Here is a 21819-nt window from a genome sequence, read left to right as displayed (position 1 = left end):
CCCGGCTCAAAAAAGTAGAGGGGCGCTTACTATGGCTATCCAACACTGGAACTTTTCCAAGTCAAGGTAACGTTAAGCATTTGGTTTTATGAATTTACTCTAACTGCTAAACAGCTTTCTGACTGTACTGCATGATTGCGTGTCACACACACAATGTATCAGGTTTGATGGACGTGAACAATGCACCAAATATTTAGCCTTTTAAAAGCCAGTCTCTCCCGCGCCGCTTTTCTCTTCTCCCCAACTCCTTCCGTTAACGTGACACACATCGGTTGTGTGACAGGTCACGTGGCGGTGGAGGAGGAACGGGACCAACCGGAAGGAGGGGGAGCCGATGTTTAGTCCGATTGAACGACTAGTCTAGCTAGCCAGCATTCCTCTTCTCCCCGACGCTCCCCTAGAAAGAAGGAGAGAGCGATTTTAAAAACGAGGGTCACAAATTATAATTCAGATACAGGTTGGATTTGTATGAGCAAGACAATTTGCCGTGGACTCGGCTATAAACAACAACGCGACAGAAGGCCTCGAAAATGGCCACATATACACCGCTGGATCTGAAAGAACTGGCGAGGCGTGTTTGAACGCGACGGATTCTTTTTGTTTCGGTGTGATCAGCAAACCAAACGAGTTTTGTGAATAACCAAGGCCCTGTATGGATTCTTTCTAGCTTTTTTTTTATTTTTATGAGGAGTGCAAGATGGCTGATGACAGCTACATTTTAATAAGGCCAGAATAGCGACGTCCTCTTTAAGTTAAGATTAGAAGGGTGTTTTATATATATCTATATACTTTTTTATACACATTAGATAGAATATTGGATGTAAATGTTAAATCTGTGGTAGTCGTAAATATTCTTGCTTAGCCTTTATTTATGCGTTGTGCAGCGGCAGAACATAGTGATGTGACGTCTCAGATAATTGAAACGATTTAATTAAGCTTACGAAGTAAGTGGAGAGATGTTTGTTTTTTTCGAAATGTGAGTTGATAATAGTCATGATCCGTCTCTGATTAAACCAAAGGAATGAAGCCAGGACATTTTTGGTCTGGAGACGTTTTGATGGTCTGTGTTTCTGATCTGAATGCTCGCCACAGCAGCCAACATTCCAGTGTATTCTAAAAACCCTTTGTTTTGTGCGTATGAACTGGAGTCGGCTATTAAACTATGCAGTACATAGCCATCTAACGAAGTATTTGTATGATATTTTTTGATCAAGTCTTTATAGGCCAACAACCGAGAGGAAAGAGTATTTGGTGAGAAACGTCGAGGCCTTGTGTGCAGATATGCGATCGTTGCCTGTGGAGGCTTCATAGCTGACGACATTACACATCAAACAAACGGGCTGTTATTTTGTCGCTATCGTGAGGATCAAAGTCCGTCGCAACGTAATACAATGTTTATTGAAGGGCTAAGGACACTTGTCATATGTAACTGATTTGCAAATCAGAATAAATATTTTTTAGTTAGAGCCTACTTAGAACAAGCTGTCACGAGCAAAATCATATTAATTGTGAATGCACCTAAAATAGTCTGTTCATTTTTGGAGGAGGACAAAAGAACATAATTAATATTCTCTTCATTGGAACATCGGCGTTTTATTAACCTTGGGCAAGCTTGATCGACTTACAAATCGCTTTATTCAGGGTGTGGGTATAGGAATAAATTCGGAAACGTAATATTTTCCTTATGTTCATTGCTGGACTTCAATCGATTGAGGAACAAACAAACATAAACCGACGAGGAAGTCGAGGCTAAGTCGTCAAGCTAAAGTAAGACCTACGCAGAAGGGGAGAGGAATGGGTGAGCGTTGAAGTCTTTCATCAGCTGTATAGAAATCAATTCAAGCTTGACGGTGATGTAACCATCTAAACGGCCCTAATTTAGACCGATTCGGTGTAATGTCTGAACCGTATTGCTCGGTAGATCTCTGTGCCTTCATTGCTAGCATATACGTGTAGCTATCTGGAAATACGAACAATTGAGGTGTCAGAAATAGGCATATATTACGCACAAAGTCAGACGTTTCTTGCCTAACTCGTGTGATTTAAGATAAACGGGAAGGACCTTTACGGTAAGGTAATATGCATAAGGTCAGCCCGGACTGTGTGTTGTAATCACCGAGGTGTTGTCCGGAGGCCTTTTCTGACTGCGCCTGCCGCTGTGGAATCTGCCTACCTGCTCTGCCCTACAGGATGTGCACTGCTGCCTGGATTTAAAGCAATAGCAGGAAGCTGACGGACATTCACAAGACTCACTGACAGTGTCATCAGTCGGTTGGACTAAACTGGTTGACGGTGCTGGTGATTAAAAATAACCCTTCATTGCTACGTTTTGGCGCTTGCACAATAGTCAATTATCCCTCAAGGACTAACATATTGGACTAGAGTATTTCATTATACAGTACTCAAGACATTTTAACTATAGTCAAGGGGCTTAGTATATGGCTATAGAGCCATAGGATTGTTATTTTTTTTCATGTGAGAAGCTTGTCGTTGTCGTGTGTCTATGTCCGCCACTCCCAACATGGCCTCCAACATGGCGACCTCCGATCTGTCCGAGACGTGGAGGAACTGTTTTGAAGAGGAGCTGATCTGCCCCATCTGCCTGCACGTCTTCTCTGAGCCCATCCAGCTGCCCTGCAAGCACAACTTCTGCCGGGGCTGCATCTCAGAGGCCTGGGCTAAAGACTCTTCCCTGGTCCGCTGCCCCGAGTGCAACCATGCCTACAGTCAGAAGCCCGCTCTGGAGAAGAACCACAAGCTGTCCAACATCGTGGACAAGTTTAACGCGTTGTCTGTAGAGAAGGCGGCCTCGCCGGTGCTGCAGTGTATTCTGTGCCGCCGTGGGCCACCACTCCCGGCCGTGAAGGTGTGCCTACGATGTAGCGCCCCCTGTTGTCAGAGCCACGTCCAGACACACCTGCAGCAGCCCTGCTCCGCCCTGGGACACCTGCTGGTGGAGGCTGAGGCGGTCAAGGCCTGGACGTGTCCGCAGCACGACGAGTACAGACTCTACCACTGTGAGGCAGAACAGACAGCCGTGTGTCAGTACTGCTGCTTCACGCGATGTCATCCCAGTCACGGACACGGGGTCACCGACGTTGAGCTACGACGCAACGATATACGGGTACAATTAAGATCTATTATGTCTCTTACACCCTTTCCTTTAGTTAAGGACAAAGCTGCTCAAATTGGGAAAAATATTGTGTGTGTGTCAGGGCTTCCGTTAGGAAAATGTGGCACTTCACATTGGACCGGCAGCATTTTAATTTTCAGGACATTTTAAGAAATTTACCGGACCCTTATGCATTGGCTAGGCTACTTTTGAAGCAAGCTAAGACATGCCTCATAATATGTAGTAAAATGTTGAGATTTCAGACAATTTAAGTATTTGTTTTCAAAATGCATACTGTCCTGCAGCTCATTTCAAAGTGTTGTGTGACACGTTGAAGCCGGCCTAGTTGCCTGTACACTTGAATGGCGAATGGGAAGAGACCTTCAATTACCAGTTGAGAAATGAAAATAGCTCTTTTGAATTGTGGCCATCAAAAGTTTAACACGTGATTGCATTTAGAATTGTTGTGCAATGATTGGGCTTATAAAAGCAAGTTTTACTCCAGCGGCAATAAATGTGCTGTTGCAGCAGCTCTCGCGCTACATCGACTGGTATTTCAATCAGTGAACCGGTTGGCCGGCGGTAATTTATCGTCTTTTTCCTTTTTTTAATCGGCCAAAAGCCGGCTATTACCGGCTAACAGGAAAACCTGGTGTTTGACGTGAGTCTATACTGAATGCATTTCTCTATTTTGATCCATTCCAACCCCCACTCATCTGTTGAGAGTGACAAACAATGTGTTGGAGGGGTGGAACAATGAGGGGTTTTAGCCAGCCTTATCTCCTCAGCACAGGTGCATCCTCGCCTGGGTACACAGGCCGGGAGAAGGGGGTGGTATGGGGGGGGGGGGGGGGGGGGTTGAAGTGAGATTCTTCACTCCATTCTGTGGTAGAAAAGGATGACGAATGGTTGTTTATGGTTTCCTTTTTGTTTTCTTGTGAATCTCTTTATTTCCTGGTTTCTAGTAAGGAAAGCTGTGGTTGGTTTAAAAACGACAAACTATCCCCAGATTTGGGATATCAGATAGGGGCTAGTCAGTCATACAAGCTTTTCTCCTCACTCATATTGGTGACTACTTCTGGTCTCTGACTCAATAGTATGTTAGTACTCTTGTGTGTAGGTGGATGGGTGTGTTTTTGGGGAACTGCCACATTGGAATGGTTAGGAGGACATTATGTTTTGTATAACAACCTACAGTGTGAATTCCTATCCTCTGATTGTTGCTGTGACTACCATCTCCATATGTGATGAGTGACTTCGGGAACCCGGGGCTAATGCACTGATGCTTAAGTGCGTCTGGTGGAGTTGGTCGTGACGGGGGTAGAGATGCCCTGCAGCCTTCCCCCAAATCATCCCTCCCTACTGGGAGTCCTCGTGGAAAAGATGTTGAATGAGAGGGAGACCTGTTCCAATTGGACGTGTGTATAGTCAGACCCATTCCGCAAAAAGGCCCGTGGAAAAACAGACCTGTGCTGGTCCCGAACCGAGAGGCCCGTTCAGATCCGGGAGTAGAAAATTGAGCGAAAGAAACCAACTGGGCATTGCCAGCGCCATAAATAAACAATATTTTTTGGGGGGCCAAATGATCCACAATTAAGTGTCCTTAAACTGCCTAGAACAGATACATTTTAGCTCTGTAGTATATTCAAAACTTTTTATAGCCTGTTTTATTGGTTTTTACTTTCCTAAACAATAATTGTCCACTTTTACGGTTCCGCTGTCAGAGGTTTGAGCACTAAATGCATCAGGACATTGCAGGTTAGGGGTCCACTGTATGATATTAATATGACCTAAATTATATAAAGAAAGAGAAGCTTAGGCTAGCCCTAAAAGAAGCAGAGAGAAAGATTTTCGATCATAAAATTCATAATATTTTTAGATTATAGGAGTAAATCTGGTAGGCCTAAAACATTCTTCATGACCTCAAGTTCTACTGTCGCTTGTACGCAATGCCTTTATAGCGCTGCAGTAGCTAAACCTAATAATAGCCAAACCAAACATTTTTATTAGGGTAATATCAAAAGCCATTGTTTATAGGGAAAGTACGAACAGGTGGCATTTAGTTTCATCTCTCCTCGTTGGTTTTTCCTTTTCATGGTTTGAGTGGGAGTAGCCATTGCGAGTAGCCAGTGCGAGTAGCCATTGGGCTACCGGTAATTCTATTATATTGCAGCAAACACAACATTAGTTGGAACATAATCTGGCCTAAGAAAATTACTTAACAGAATTAAACAAAACACATGTTGTGTATTTTTATGCACAGTCATTCTGAAAATGACTTTTTCTCACATGGCTAACTACCAGGAAGTTGGATAAGACCGTCTGAGTGGTCAGGGAGCTTATATCCATGCGCTCACCTTGACTAACAGCTCTTTGAAACGCCTATGTCAAACAACTTGGACACAGTGAGCAGTGTTGCAGTCAAATCATCTCAAGCTAATTTGGTGATCAACAAAGCAACTCGAAGAACATTGAAATTGCATCAATTATATCTATATATTTATCTCCCGTTTGTCCTGTCTGTTGTGATGTGGCACTGACGGATGTTTTGACTTGACAACTGCGTCAGTTTTGAACTATCCTTTTGTTCCAGTAACTACTTAACATGCTCGCTGAAGACCTAGCTAGCCAGTAACTACTTAACATGCTCGCTGAAGACCTAGCTAGCCAGTAACTACTTAACATGCTCGCTGAAGACCTAGCTAGCCAGTAACTACTTAACATGCTCGCTGAAGACCTAGCTAGCCAGTAACTACTTAACATGCTCGCTGAAGACCTAGCTAGCCAGTAACTACTTAACATGCTCGCTGAAGACCTAGCTAGCCAGTAACTACTTAACATGCTCGCTGAAGACCTAGCTAGCCAGTAACTACTTAACATGCTCACTGAAGACCTAGCTAGCCAGTAACTACTTAACATGCTCGCTGAAGACCTAGCTAGCCAGTAACTACTTAAAATGCTCGCTGAAGACCTAGCTAGCCAGTAACTACTTAACATGCTCGCTGAATACCTAGCTAGCCAGTAACTACTTAACATGCTCGCTGAAGACCTAGCTAGCCAGTAACTACTTAACATGCTCGCTGAAGACCTAGCTAGCCAGTAACTACTTAACACCAGACACAGATTAAAGGGGAAACGTGTGCCTTTTCCATTGATAAATAGGGTAAACCTTTTATTATATTTGACACCCTACCGTCTAATTTTGGCACCAGTAGAGTAGCTATATAAACCACACCCCTCTGCAAACACTCCTTCAATGTTGGTTATAAGCAGTGGACAAGCACTGAGCATATTTCAGGTCTGCTGAGCACAAATTTGAACGTTAAAGTGATGTGCAACTTCCAGTGCGTGTTTACTGTGAACACTGAGGCTGTACCCACTAAGTTAGCCACAGTAGCCATGGCCACTGTTAATACTATTTGATCATAATGTAGGTCTACCAGAGTGGCCTACCATCAAAAACAATGGAGAAAATACATCCCATAACATTTTAACATGGAAAATGTCTGTTCTATCATTCAGCCTACAGTAGTAGCCAATGTGTGGTGTTCAATGTAGGCCTACATTCCATGAGACTTTTGGAAAAAACGTGCAGGGCTTGACATTAACCTGTTTAACCACTTGTCCTTCAGACAAGGAGGTGACTGAAATTGTTTCATGCAAGAATATTATTATATATTTATTACAGAGAATCAAACAAATTATGTTACCCTCTGTCTATTGGCTACTTAGCTTATTCAAGCCTGTCTCAAAATATGAAACTGCTCCTTTTAAGGCAAAAAAAAGCTCTTTACCTGACTCGCTTTTTCAAAAAGCTCTTGTAGGAAGCAATCACTCCCCTTGGGTAAGATGCGGAAGACACATTTAAGTTGAATGCATTCAGATGTACAACAGACTAGGTATTTCCCTTTCCCTATTGCTGACTACAAATGATTTTATAGCTGGGCTAATACCTAACAAACTAGCAAAGGATATGAACAAAATGGTCACATGTGGCTACATGCAGCTTTCGCTTTGATCTCAAAACAAGCTCATGCTGTAAGCACAGTCCAGTTCAAAGTACATGGCACAGAGCCATATATGGCAATGGTCTATTTACTTATAGGCCTCCTGTAGCTCTGCTTGTTTATGCCACACAAGTCTTTGTAGAGTACGGGCTGAGTAGTGCATGTCAATGCAATAGAATCCTACTCCAATGCATTCTGCCTAGGGTTGCAAAGGGTCTGAAACTTAACAGTCAATTTACGGACATTTTCAGTGGGAAGTTAAGCCCGGGGATTTGGGGAATTTTGCTTAAATTCATTAAAGTTGGCCCACACTACTACACTGTCTGAGCCATTTACATGCTTTCTGGTAAGTTTTGATTACAATACTGGGTGGGTTAAAATATATTATATGACATACATTATTTTTTGTTAACAAGTAAATAGTAGCCTACATCAATGTGTGTGTAAATCATTTCTAACTTGTTAACAATTTCTGCTAGTTAGTTTTTTGCAAATAGTTAATGCAAATAGTCCGGATAACCATTTGGTTACCTGTTCAGGAGTCTTATGGCTTGGGGGTAAAAACTGTTGAGAAGCCTTTTTGTCCTAGACTTGGCACTCTGGTACCGCTTGCCATGCAGAAGTAGAGAGAACAGTCTATGACTGGGGTGGCTGGGGTCTTTGACAATTCTTAGGGCCTTCCTCTGACACCGCCTGGTATTGGATGGCAGGCAGCTTGGCCCCAGTGATGTACTGGGCCATACGCACTACCCTCTGTAGTGCCTTGAGGTCGGAGGCCGAGCAACTGCCGTACAAGGCAGTGACGCAACCGGTCAGGATGCTCTCGATGTTGCAGCTGTAGAACCTTTTGAAGATCTCAGGACCCATGCCAAATCTTTCCTGAGGGGGAATAGGCTTTGTCATGTCATCTTTATGACGGTCTTGGTGTGTTTGGACCATTCTAGTTTGTTGTTGATGTGGACACCAAGGAACTTGAAGCTCTCAACCTGCTCCACTACAGCCCCGTCGATGAGAATGGGGGCGTGCTCAGTGCTCCTTTTCCTGTAGTCCACAATCATCTCCTTAGTCTTGGTTACGTTGAGGGATGGGTTGTTATTCTGGCACCACCCGGCCAGGTCTCTGACCTCCCTCTTGGCTGTCTCGTCGTTGTCGGTGATCAGGCCTACCACTGTTGTGTCGTCTGCAAACTTAATGATGGTGTTGGAGTCGTGCCTGGCCATGCAGTCGTGGGTGAACAATGTTGATGACAACGATGCAGTTGCCACTTTGCTTCTTAATATAAATCTACTAGCATTCTATAATTACACTATTAGCCTGTGTTTCTTACATCTGCAAACAGCTTGTTTGTATTTTCTTAGCAAGTTGTTCCAAAATCTTGTTAGCCGCTAATTGCCAGCTAGCTTATAAATGCACTGAGTAAGAGCAAGCGTAATTAGCTACAAAGGCTGAAAATACCAGTGATGGTGTTGACTTAAATCATCTTGTTTGCGCAACAGTATCTTCTAAATTAGAGGTAAACGCAAAGCAAGAATGTTAGCAACATGAAGTAGCTAAGAGAACATTCAATGTAGCCAAAGCTTATAGGGTCCCCTAGGAAACACCTATCAACACTTTGGTTCCTACCCTGTCACAATAGCTCCTCGCTGGCATTTTCATTTGTTGTCATGTCAAACAACACTGTATTCAAAGTGCCCACTATTATATTCTAACTATATAATTAGAGTAGACATTATATTTCCATGATTCCAACATGATTCCAACAGTTAACACAAGTGTTTTGCTCTAAATCGCAATTCAAATTGCAACATATGGTAAAAAAATAAGGCCCAGATTGCCTGCAGATCGTGCAGCCATATGTGGTAGCGTAGAAATGATCTGAACAGTATAAAACAATCAGAATGGAGAAATCATTTAGAATATATGTGTCGCCACCCTAGGGTCATGCACTACTCATAAAGCAAATGTAGAACTTTTATTATGAAACATAAAATACCGTCAGTTTTTTTAAATAGAAAAAAAAAATATATATATATATATATATATATATTTTTTCCCCCCTAATCTTTACAGGAAAATGCCACAGGCACTATCTGATGTGTGGAAACATTTCACTGCAGCTAATGTAGAAGGAAAATCTGTGTACATTTGCAAATACTGTGCCAAATCATTTGTGTAGAATGCAACAAATATACAGAATCATCTGGCCAAGTGCATAAAGTTCCCTCAGCGCTCACAACAAGCAACCTCTGACAAAAGTGCCTCTACTTCTATTTAAGGTGAAAATTAGTCAGAGAAATGCTGATGAATGTCTTGCTCGAGCTGTGTATGGAACTGGTTCACCTCTGATGCGCACAGGCAATGTGTATTGGAAGAGATTTCTGAATGTTATTCGCCCAGCATACACCCCTCATACCAGACAATGCTTTATCTACTCATTTGCCAGATGCAGAGTTCAACAGAGTTCAAGTGACAGTCAAGCAAATCATAGAGAAAGCAGACTGTATTGCAATCATCTCTGATGGGTGGTCGAATGTTCTTGGGCAAGGAATAATTAACTAAATCATCTCCACCTCTCAACCAGTATTCTACAAGAGCACAGACACAAGGGACAACAGACACACCGGTCTCTACATTGCAGATGTGCTGAAGGCAGTCATCAATGACCTTGGACCACAGAAGGTATTTGCACTGGTGACAGACAGTGCTGAGAACGTGATGGCTGATTGGTCTAAAGTGGAGGAGTCCTACCTTCGCATCATACCCATTGGCTGTGCTGCTCATGCATTGAATCTGCTCCTCCACGACGTCATGGCACTGAAAACAATGGTATGTGAAGGGTCATCAAGTTAGGGTCACCTAGCAAAGTGAGAAGAATAAGAGAACCACATTGAAGCTGCCCAGCAACACCCGTTGGGGTGGTGTTGTCAGCATGTTGGACAGTCTCCCGGAGAGGAAGGAGTCTCCAAGAAATGGCCATAACACAGTCTGCCGATATGAACAGCCCCATCAAGAGGATCCTCCTGGATGATGTATTTTGGGAGAGAGTGGCTCTCACGGCCGCTCGCATGACTTAGCTCATGGCATTCTGCCAGCCCCCTGACTCAAACAGCTCTTATTCATTCCCCCTTCACAGTAGAAGCCTGAAACAAGGTTCTAAAGACGGTTGCCATCTAGTGGAAGCCTTAGGAAGTGCAACCGGACCACATTTTATACTGTAAATTGGATAGGCAAAGACTTAACCTACAAACCTCAGATTTCCCACTTCCTGGTTGGATTTTTTTCTCAGGTTTTTGCCTGACATATGAGTTCTGTTATACTCAGACAGCATTCAAACAGTTTTAGAAACTACAGAGTGTTTTCTATCCAAATCTACTAATTGTATGCATATCTTAGCTTCTGGGCCTGAGTAGCAGGCAGTTTACTCTGGACACCTTATTCATCCTAGCTCCTCAATTCTGCCCCCCAGCCATAAGAAGTCTAGAACAGCGGTAACCAACCTTTTGAGTCAAGATCACCTTCTGAGTCAAAATGCAAGCTGAGTTCTACCGCTCATATTTTCTTTTAACATGACTTAAACGTAAGCCTATACAACATTAACCAATTAAAAAACAGTACTGGTTTGTTAGAGGCCCAATACATTATCACTGCATATTGGCTTTGCTGGAATTGCCCTGACAATGCATTGTTGTTCGGGCCTTTTTAAAAAAAAATGTAATCTGTTTCAAAATTTGAGGTAGGCTGTATGATCACACCGGTAATAGATCCGTTTTGTATTACTTGTGAAGCACAGCTGAGTGAGCATACATTTAAATCAACCACTTTCAGCTGGACATAAACTATATGTTTTGAGTTGCAATTGACTGACACAGATAACAAGCTTGTGCAGTTCTCATCACCTCACACATTATCTTAACAGAGGATGTGTCCAGAAACACATGGCAGTTATATCGGACCAGACCCCAGTCAGAATTTAGGACCCCGGACCTGCTCAAATCCTGGGTCGGATCTTGGAATTTCGGGTCTCTTGGACCTGTGAAGAACTCCTAGAATTCAGATCACAGACCTCCACTGTGTGTGTGAAGATGCTAAAGGAGGAGTGAATTGCCCTACTTATAACCTTTCCCCCAGGAAGTGGAATGTTCCAATTTCTGTCTTGTTTCCTCTGCTGAATCCCAAATCAAAATCCTACATTTCAGATCCAGAGAGGATCCTAGGGAGTAAAGGCTTGGGATTGGGAAGTCTGGAAATTCCTTATCTTGTGTTTTTGGCCTTAGTTTGGCGTCAGTTGTGCCGGCTGGCCTGGTACTCTGGCTTGGCCAATCTGCGCGTGTGTGTTGTAGCCATGCTAACGCCAGCCCAGAATAACCAGTGTTGTGACAATGGTATCATGAGTGGGCCTCAGAAAGAGTATTATTGAGGAAGAGGTGAGGAGCAGCTGGAGAAAATCTCCTGAGTAGGAAAATCTCTCTCTGCCCCCCAGTTGTTCTCCCACTCGCCTTTCTCTCCACCCTTGGGATGGGCTCGGTTATTCAAATATCCAAACTGACGTTAATATTCGAATCGGTTTATTTCAACAATGAAAAGTCTTTGTCTCAATTGAAATGATCTTTGTGACATTGCCACACACAGCTATACCATGACATTTGAAATTCTTAATTCAATAAACCAACACACTTTTGAATGTAGATTTATTGACGTGTGCCCCATATAAAGACTGTGAAGCCTACATAGGTTCATGCGTGTATCTTGTTGTTGGCACCAGTCAGAGGCTCCATGTGTAGCAACGTGACGTGGGAGATCTCTAATCAGTGTAAAATATAATTAAAATGACGGAATTAAATTGGCTAAATGATGATTAGACTACAACGAGCAACCGACAGGTAGTCTGTTTAATCCGAATGGAGTTGTCAAAATATCCTCAACTAGCTAACCTTAGCTTCTTTACATTGATTTGATACAGTAAATCAAATCAAATAAAATGTATTTATATAGCCTTTCGTACATCAGCTGATATCTCAAAGTGCTGTACAGAAACCCAACCTTAAAACCCCAAACAGCAAGCAATGCAGGTGTAGAAGCACAGTGGCTAGGAAAAACTCCCTAGAAAGGCCAAAACCTAGGAAGAAACCTAGAGAGGAACCAGGCTATGTGGGGTGGCCAGTCCTCTTCTGGCTGTGCCGGGTGGAGATTATAACAGAACATGGCCAAGATGTTCAAATATTCATAAATGACCAGCATGGTCCAATAATAATAAGGCAGAACAGTTGAAACTGGAGCAGCAGCACGGCCAGGTGGACTGGGGACAGCAAGGAGGCATCACGTCAGGTAGTCCTGAGGCATGGTCCTAGGGCTCAGGTCCTCCGAGAGAGAGAAAGAAAGAGAGAATTAGAGAGAGCACACTTAAATTCACACAGGACACTGAATAGGACAGGAGAAGTACTCCAGATATAACAAACTGACCCTAGCCCCCCGACACATAAACTACTGCAGCATAAATACTGGAGGCTGAGACAGGAGGGGTCAGGAGACACTGTGGCTCCATCCGAGGACACCCCCGGACAGGGTCAAACAGGAAGGATATAACCCCACCCACTTTGCCAAAGCACAGCCCCCACACCACTAGAGGGACATCTTCAACCACCAACTTACCATCCTGAGACAAGGCCGAGTATAGCCCACAAAGATCTCCACCACGGCACAACCCAAGGGGGGGCGCCAACCCAGACAGGAAGATCACATCAGTGACTCAACCCACTCAAGTGACGCACCCCTCCTAGGGACGGTATGAAAGAGCCCCAGTAAGCCAGTGACTCAGCCCCTGTAATAGGGTTAGAGGCAGAGAATCCCAGTGGAAAGAGGGGAACCGGCCAGGCAGAGACAGCAAGGGCGGTTCGTTGCTCCAGAGCCTTTCCGTTCACCTTCCTACTCCTGGGCCAGACTACACTCAATCATATGACCCACTGAAGAGATGAGTCTTCAGTAAAGACTTAAAGAGACCGAGTTTGCGTCTCTTACATGGGTAGGCAGACCATTCCATAAAAATGGAGCTCTATAGGAGAAAGCCCTGCCTCCAGCTGTTTGCTTAGAAATTCTAGGGACAATTAGGAGGCCTGCGTCTTGTGACCGTAGCGTACGTGTAGGTATGTACGGCAGGACCAAATCAGAGAGATGGGTAGGAGCAAGCCCATGTAATGCTTTGTAGGTTAGCAGTAAAACCTTAAAATCAGCCCTTGCCTTGACAGGAAGCCAGTGTAGGGAGGCTAGCACTGGAGTAATATGATCACATTTTTTGGTTCTAGTCAGGATTCTAGCAGCCGTATTTAGCACGAACTGAAGTTTATTTAGTATTTAGTGCTTTATCCGGGTAGCCGGAAAGTAGAGCGTTGCAGTAGTCTAACCTAGAAGTGACAAAAGCATGGATTAGTAAAGACAGCCACATATTTTTTTAACCAGGTAAGTTGACTGAACACGTTCTCTTTTACAACAACAACCTGGAGAATACTAACAGGGAAAAGGGTGAATGAGCCAATTGGAAATGATTACATGGCCATGATGGTCAGATTAGGAATTTAACCACGACACCACCCCTAGAATAAGTGCCATGGGATCCACAGAGTCAGAACACCTAATTTTAACATTCCATCCAAAAGACAGCACCTTACACAGGGCAATGTCCCCAATCACTGCCTTGGGGCATTGAGATTTTTTTTTGTTGCCCAGAGGTAAGAGTGCCTCCTACTGGCCCTCCAACACCACTTTTAGCAGCCTCTGGTCTCCCATCCAGGGACCTACCCTGCTTATCTTCCAAGGCAAGCCAGCAGTAGGATACAGGGTGGTATACTGCTGACAAATGGGATGATAGATTAACCTATGGCATTTATAAGTTTGTCTAACTATCATGAGTCAGTGGCTACTTTTTCTCTCCCTCCCATGTCAACATACCACCAGTCCCTGCCCATCCCCCGCCCTGCTGCAGTGCGCACCCTCTCTCCTGAGTCGTGCAGGCTGCGCAGCAAACAGGTGTCCAAGCTTAAACAAAGAGCTCCCAAGTGGCGCAGTGGTCTAAGGCACTGCATCTCAGTGCAAGAGGCGTCACTGCAGTACCTGTTTCAAATCCAGGCTGCATCACATCCGGCCGTGTTTGGGAGTCCCATAGGGCGGTGCACAATTAGCCTAGCGTCATCCGGGGTAGGCCGTCATTGTAAATAATAGTTTACTCTTAAATTATTTTTTTAAATAGTCCATTATCTGGCTATCCCCCCAGTTCATCCCTTCATACCTCACACACATGCAACCAGAAAATATATATTGGTTGCCATGACAGCCCCCTTCCTCCCCTTAAATGGCGTGTTTGTTAGATGGAGCCTAAATTAGCTGGCTCAGTCTGCTGGAGGCTTGGTAGTGGGCTGGTGGAGTTTGTCTTCACTCATCATATTGATTTGTTCAGAGTTGTCGAACCAAACTATGAACTTACCATTTCTCGTTCTCTCCCACTTTCGCTCTCTCTGTCTTGTCGCTCTCTCCCTCCCCCTTCTCCCCTTCCCACAGCAAAATCTATTGCGGCAGCAGGAGAGGGTGGAGGAGAGAGTTCAGGACATCGATGAGCAGCTCTGTAAACTGGACTCTGACAAGTGTGTGGTAGAGGTACGTCTGATTTCTCAAACTCTCTCTCTGTGTGTATGTATGTGTGTATATCTATGATCTATCTGTCATCTATCCATACACAGAATACCAGTCAAAAGTTTTGGACACACCTACTCATTCCAGGGTTTTTCTTTATTTTTCCTATTTTCTACATTGTGAAATAATAGCGACGACATCAAAACTATGAAATAACACATATGGAATCTTGTAGTAACCAAAAAATTATTCAACAAATCAATATATATTTGAGATTCTTTAAAGTAGCCACCCTTTGCCTTGATAACAGCTTGGCATGATCTCAACCAGCTCCATGAGATAGTCACCTGGAATGCATTTCAATTAACAGGTGTGCCTTTGTTAAAAGCTAATTTGCGGAATTTCTTTCCTTATTTGAGCCAATCAGTTGTGTCGTGACAAGGTAGGGGTGGTATACAGAAGATAGCCCTATTTGGTAAAAGACCAAGTACATATTATAGCAAGAACAGCTCAAATAAGCAAAGAGAAAGGACAGTCCATCATTACAATAAGACATGAATGTCAGTCAATCTGGAAAATTGCAAGAACTTTGAACGTTTCTTCAAGTGCAGTCGCAAAAACCATCAAGCGCTATGATGAAACTGGCTCTCATGAAGACCGCCAGAGGAAAGGAAGACCCAGAGTTATGGCTGCTGCAGAGGATACGTTCATTAGAGTTACCAGCCTCAGAAGTTGTAGCCCAAATAAATGCTTCACAGAGATCAAGTAACAGACACATCTCAACATCAACTGTTCAGAGGAGACTGCGTGTATCAGACCTTCATGGTTGAATTGCTGCAAGGAAACCACTACTAACAGCCACCAATGAGAAGAGACTTGCTTGGGCTAAGAAACACGAGCAATGGACATTAGACTGGTGGAAATCTGTCCTTTAGTCTGACTCCAAATTTGAGATTTTTGGTTCCAACTGCTGTCTTTGAGACGCAGAGTAGGTGAACGGATGATCTCCGTGTGGTTCCCACCGTGAAGCATGGAGGGGGAGGTTGGATGATGTGGGGGTGCTTTGCTGGTGACACTCTGTGGTTTATTTCTAATTCATGGGCTCACTTAACCAGCATGGCTACCACAGCATTCTGCAGCGATACGCCATCCCATCTGGATTGCGCTTAGTGGTGCTATTTGTTTTTCAACAGGACAATGACTGACATCTCACCTCCAGGCTGTGTATGAGCTATTTGACCAAGAAGAAGATTGATGGAGTGCTGCATCCGATAACCTGGCCTCTTCAATCACCCGACCTTAAACCCAATTGAGATGGTTTGGGATGAGTTGGACCGCAGAGTGAAGGAAAAGTAGCCAACAAGTGCTCAACATATATGTGGGCACTCCTTCAAGACTACTGTTGGAAAAACATTCCTCATGAAGCTGGTTGAGAGAATGCCAGGAGTGTGCAAAGCTGACATCGAGGCAAAGGGTTGTTACTTTGAAGAATCTCATTTTTTTTGGTTACTATGTGATTCCATATGTGTTATTTCCTAGTTTTGATGTATTCACTATTATTGTACAATGTAGAAAATAGTGAAAATAAAAACTCTTGAATGAGTAGGTGTGTAGGTGTTCTAAAACTCTTGAATGAGTAGGTGTGTAGGTGTTCTAAAACTCTTGAATGAGTAGGTGTTCTAAAACTCTTGAATGAGTAGGTGTTCTAAAACTCTTGAATGAGTAGGTGTTCTAAAACTCTTGAATGAGTAGGTGTTCTAAAACTCTTGAATGAGTAGTTGTTCTAAAACTCTTGAATGAGGTGGTGTGTAGGTGTTCTAAAACTCTTGAATGAGTAGGTGTGTAGGTGTTCTAAAACTCTTGAATGAGTAGGTGTGTAGGTGTTCTAAAACTCTTGAATGAGTAGTTGCTCTAAAACTCTTGAATGAGTAGGTGTTCTAAAACTCTTGAATGAGTAGGTGTGTAAGTGTTCTAAAACTCTTGAATGAGTAGGTGTGTAAGTGTTCTAAAACTCTTGAATGAGTAGGTGTTCTAAAACTCTTGAATGAGTAGGTGTGTAGGTGTTCTAAAACTCTTGAATGAGTAGGTGTTCTAAAACTCTTGAATGAGGTGGTGTGTAGGTGTTCTAAAACTCTTGAATGAGTAGGTGTGTAGGTGTTCTAAAACTCTTGAATGAGTAGGTGTGTAGGTGTTCTAAAACTCTTGAATGACTAGGTGTTCTAAAACTCTTGAATGAGTAGGTGTGTAGGTGTTCTAAAACTCTTGAATGAGTAGGTGTGTAGGTGTTCTAAAACTCTTGAATGAGTAGGTGCTCTAAAACTCTTGAATGAGTAGGTGTGTAGGTGTTCTAAAACTCTTGAATGAGTAGGTGTTCTAAAACTCTTGAATGAGTAGGTGTTCTAAAACTCTTGAATGAGTAGGTGTTCTAAAACTCTTGACTGGTACCATTCAAACATTTGGGGTCACTTAGAAATGTCCTTGTTTTTGAATGAAAATAACTTTTTTCTTTTTTTTTCTCCAATTAAAATAACTTTAAATTGATCAGAAATACAGTGTCGACATTGTTAATGTTGTAATTGACTATTGTAGCTGAAAACGGCTGAATTTGTTTTATTTTTATGTTTTATCTACATGGGCGTACAGAGGCCCATTATCAGCAACCATTACTCCTGTGTTCCAATGGCACGTTGTGTTAGCTAATCCAAGTTTATCCTTTTAAAAGGCTAATTAGACAACACTTTTGCAATTATGTTAGCACAGCTGAAAACTGTTCTGATTTAAAGAAGCAATAAAACTGGCCTTCTTTAGACGAGTTAAGTATCTGGTGCATCAGCGTTTGTGGGTTCGATTACAGGCTCAAAATGGCTAGAATCAAATAACTTTCTTCTGGAACTCGTCAGTCTATTTTTATTCTGAGAAATAATGGCTATTCCATGCGAGAAATTGCCAAGAAACTGAAGATCTCGTACAACGCTATGTACTACTCCCTTCACAGAAAACAGTGCAAACTGGCTCTAACCTGTATAAAAAGAGTGGGAGGCCCCGGTGCACAACTGAGCAAGAGGACAAGTACATTAGTGTCTAGTTTGAGAAACAATATGCCTCACAAGTCCTCGACTGGCAGCTCTTCACCTGCGGAGGTCTTGGGCTGGCGTAGTTTCACGTGGTCTGCGGTTGTGAGGCCTTTTGGACATACTGCCAATCTCTGTAAAATGATGAAGGCGGCTTATGGTAGATAAATGAACATTCAATTCTCTGGCAACAGCTCTGGTGGACATTCCTACAGTCAGCATGCCAATTGCACACTCCCTCAACTTGAGAAATATGTGGCCTTTTATTGTCCCCAGCACAAGGTGCACTTGTGTAATGATCATGCTGTTTAAGCATCATCTTGATATGCCACACCTGTCAGGTGGATTGATTATCTTGGCAAGGGAGAAATGTTCAATAACAGGGATGTAAACAAAAATAAATGTAATCAAATGTATTTTTAAAGCCCTTAAGCTTTAGTGTGTATGGAACATTTCTGCCATCTTTTATTTAAGCTCTTGAAACACGGGACCAACACTTGACATGTTGCATTTTATATTTTAGTTCAGCATAGAGATAATTATGTGTGTCTAACAGTATGTGTTCTCTCCTACAGGACAGAGTGTGTGAGCTGAAAGAGGAGGTGCGTGTGCAGTATCTGCGGATGCAGCACTTCTTGGAAGAAGACTTGTCCCGTACGCTGGAGGTTCTAGAGCGGGCGCGTTCTAGGTTCTGCCAGGAAAACGCGGGCCAGGTTCTAGCTTTGGGAGAACAGAGACACGAGGCCCAGAAGCTGCTCAGCTCAGTCCACACGGCCTTTGGCAAATCGGAGGAGCTGGGCTTCATGAAGAACACCAAGCCTGTCAAGATCCTCATGGAGCGGTGAGAGACAGGACCATTACAAACATGTTATTACAGATACAAAAAGGAGATTACACACTTTACCACTGTAATCATATTAGAATGGTCATGCTTGTTACACACATTGCAACTATAGGTACAGTAGTGGGAGGTGTGGTGAAGGAGGGGGGGTGAAGTTCCAGACTCCTTATATGTTTTTATTACAGGATATGAGCAGTAGCAGCAGAAATGCGCAGGGCTCATTCAAGGATTGAACTGGGAACCTCGCCACAGGGGGAATCGTCCGGTCCTGCAACTATACTTTTAATGGAGCGCTAAGATACCAGGCTTGTTACATTCATATTTGTGTGTGTGTGTGTGTGTGTGTGTGTGTGTGTGTGTTGCAGGTCTCAAGGGTGCGTGGGCAGTGCACTCCCTCCCTACAAGGTGGGAAGTCTCAACTCTAAGCTGTTCCTGTCAGAACTCTCCAAGAGAGAGAAGAGCCTACGGAAAACAATGGAAGGTAGGATTGAGAGAATTATCTTTACAGAACCATCACAGCCTTATCTGGTTTGTCTTACTGGATCAAGGTAATTCTGATCCCCTCTTCTCTTTCCTCTTCCTCTACCTCTCTCACCCCCCCTCCAGCCCCCCTAACCCCTCCCTCCTCATTCCTCCAGTCCGTCCCTGCGTCTCCCAGCGGCCTTGGCTCGGGGGTGGAGAAACGCAAACACTCCTCGGCGTTCCCAGAAGGCAACGGGAGCGCCGGGAAAAACACTGCTTCCGGGTTCAAGGACTCCTCATCTTCCTCCTCTAAGCAGCCCTACCAGGGCCCAAACTCCGCCCCCGGAGAGGGCCAATCCTCGAATCAGCAGCCTCTGGGTCCCTGTGGCCCCTCCCACATGAACGAAGGTGGCGGAACAGGAAGTGGAAGTGGCTCTCTGACCAATCACCATTCAGGGTCTGTGTTCGGTCCCTCCCACTTCCCCCCTGCCGGCAGTAGCTCCTCCCATTCTTCCCAGCAGGCTGTGCTCCCCCAGTATGGCGGGCGTAAGATCCTGGTGTGTACCATGGATAACTGCTACTGCTCCGGGGTACCCTCCGTGTCGGGGCACCGCGGCCACCCGCCCTACCCACGTTCAGGCTCCTTTCCCTGGGTAAGCGCCCAGGACTATCCCCATCCCCCTGGCCTAGCCTCTGGAGCTCCAGCCATGCAAGGGCTTGCTGTCAGAGACTGGATAGACGCACAGCAGACGCACCGACACACAGACTTCTATGGGCTGTATGGGCAGCCCTCCACCAAGCACTATGTCACCAGTTAACACACACATTTCTACAAGCAATTAGGTCTCCGGTTAGCACTGCGCTACTAGTTAACACACACAAACACACACACAATTAGATGCACTTACAGAGATACACGCATTCGGAACATGTATACCGCTACACACACAGAAGTACACTTCTACTGGTTATACGGACAATCCTCTGCTTAGCACCATGTTACAACTCAGACGCATTTACGCACACACCACACTCGGGGGCAGGGTTGATATATTAGTTTTCTATGTTTTCTTCGTCAGACAGACAGACAGTGTATGATACTGTATGATGATTATATGTGTGTTTGTGCAGCAACTGTTGACGCTGAAGCATTTCGGCTCAACTAAAATGTTTTAGCGACATCTCCCTCCCTGTCGTAGTGAGATCGATTAGCCTTATAATATTGTTATTACTGTTCTGATTATTTTCTGTCTGTTGGACATGGGGTATCTGATGGATGTGTGAAGAGAAGGATGGTTTATTACTGTTAAAGCTCTGGTTTTGTTGCAGCACTTTTGTCTCCTCTCCTTGCTGAGTTCAGGAATGTACTGTACAGCTTGAACACACACACTCATGCTTCCAGGTTCTCTTCTGTGTGTGTGTGTGGGACTCCCTCCATGCACTTTGGGGGTGTTGGGATTTCGTTCTGTGTAGAAGTTGTCCTGATCGTAGACACAGGTCTACAATCAGTTTACCCGCGCCCCCCCCCCCCCCAATCCTAACCTTAAACATCATAGGGTCAAATGACAGAGACTGACCCTAGATCAGGATGTAGGGGTAACTGTAAGCCTCCTCCGTTTATAGACCTTCTCTGTTCCTTTTCTCTATGCCCATCTCACTGGGAAGGGGATCCAAACCCCTTCCCTCCTCCTGTCAGGCTTCCCCTCGGATTAAATTCTTCCGTCTGAAAGACTAAGAGACTGTCTCCTTTTATTTTCTAGTTATTAATATACAAATCATGACACGTGAGCTATTGCCATATGAGTAATAACCCCATATGAGCAGGTTTCATGTTTGTCTTAAAGCTAGTTGGCCTGGTAAACACGACTGAGGCTCTCCGAGCCACTATATGGCCTGGGCTGGACTGGACAGACCAAACAAATCAGCTCAAGCATCCAGGGGTGTGACGGTGACGATGCATTAATGATGTACTTCCTGCAGGGTGATGTCACGTCCTTTCAACAAGCACACAAGCTCTCTGCTTCAAGTTTGCGGCTGTAAGCATGCGGGGAAGAGTTTTATAAAGCACTCTGGAATATTACAAAACAAAAAGATCAGTAACCGTTTTAAAAAGGATGAGCGAAAGTACTGGTTGAGGGTTTTTTCATGAACTTTTTCTAAAGAGGAACTGGACTGCCTGACGTATCCATTGGTCAAAAACGCTGGAAAGGAACCATTGTTACAAGAACAGTCGACCAATATAAAAAAAAAAAAAAGGAAAACTATCTTTTTTGTAAATATTTTGTGAAATGAAAAATTAAGGACATGTCATTTGGAGGAGGGTTCCAAATAAATGAAATAATTTAATTCAATTTTCCATTTCTTGTCATCATAGCCCAAGAGGCTTCTTACTTTTCTCTCCCATTCAGCCTTTGATTTCATATCTGTTAAAACAGTTAAGTTAATAATACACAACTGAACTAAATGTCATGTAGTGGGTTGAAGGGAGAATACAACCAACACCCATATGGGAAGACATCCAACTAAGCCTGTTATTTACTGAGTGTTAGTCTGAGAGTAAAACCCTGTGGTGAGAGGTGAGAGAAAAACAGTCAAAGTTGTCCTCTTTCTCTGGTGAAGAGTCAAGGGTGGGAGCCCGCCACTCGTTCACTCACACTCTGGAGAAAGTCCTTCTGTTCTGTCTCTCTGTGGAGGCTGGGTTGGGGA

The 21819-nt window shown here is 43.9% G+C and overlaps 1 protein-coding gene across 1 annotated transcript; it reads left to right on the top strand.

The window, feature by feature from the left end:
• The first annotated feature begins 277 nt into the window (after positions 1-277).
• LOC139376958 (E3 ubiquitin-protein ligase TRIM8-like) lies at positions 278-21464 on the top strand. The gene is made up of 5 exons (XM_071119984.1): positions 278-3124; positions 14668-14763; positions 18386-18651; positions 19017-19132; positions 19258-21464. The coding sequence occupies exons 1-5, from the start codon at positions 2504-2506 to the stop codon at positions 19929-19931; spliced, it is 1773 nt and encodes a 590-aa protein (XP_070976085.1). The 5' UTR covers positions 278-2503; the 3' UTR covers positions 19932-21464.
• The last annotated feature ends 355 nt before the right edge of the window (positions 21465-21819 follow it).

Source organism: Oncorhynchus clarkii, chromosome 20 (assembly GCF_045791955.1).
Source record: "Oncorhynchus clarkii lewisi isolate Uvic-CL-2024 chromosome 20, UVic_Ocla_1.0, whole genome shotgun sequence".
NCBI lineage: Eukaryota > Metazoa > Chordata > Actinopteri > Salmoniformes > Salmonidae > Oncorhynchus > Oncorhynchus clarkii.
This window is presented reverse-complemented; position numbering and strand designations above follow the sequence as displayed.

What these genes read in the sequence shown, in the direction of transcription:
- LOC139376958 (XM_071119984.1), top strand. Translation starts at nt 2,504, where the DNA reads ATGTCCGCCACTCCCAACATGGCCTCCAACATGGCGACCTCCGATCTG. An exon ending in CTGACAAGTGTGTGGTAGAG is followed by an intron (nt 14,764 to 18,385) that starts GTACGTCTGATT and finishes TCTCTCCTACAG; the next exon opens with GACAGAGTGTGTGAGCTGAA. An exon ending in GTCAAGATCCTCATGGAGCG is followed by an intron (nt 18,652 to 19,016) that starts GTGAGAGACAGG and finishes TGTGTGTTGCAG; the next exon opens with GTCTCAAGGGTGCGTGGGCA.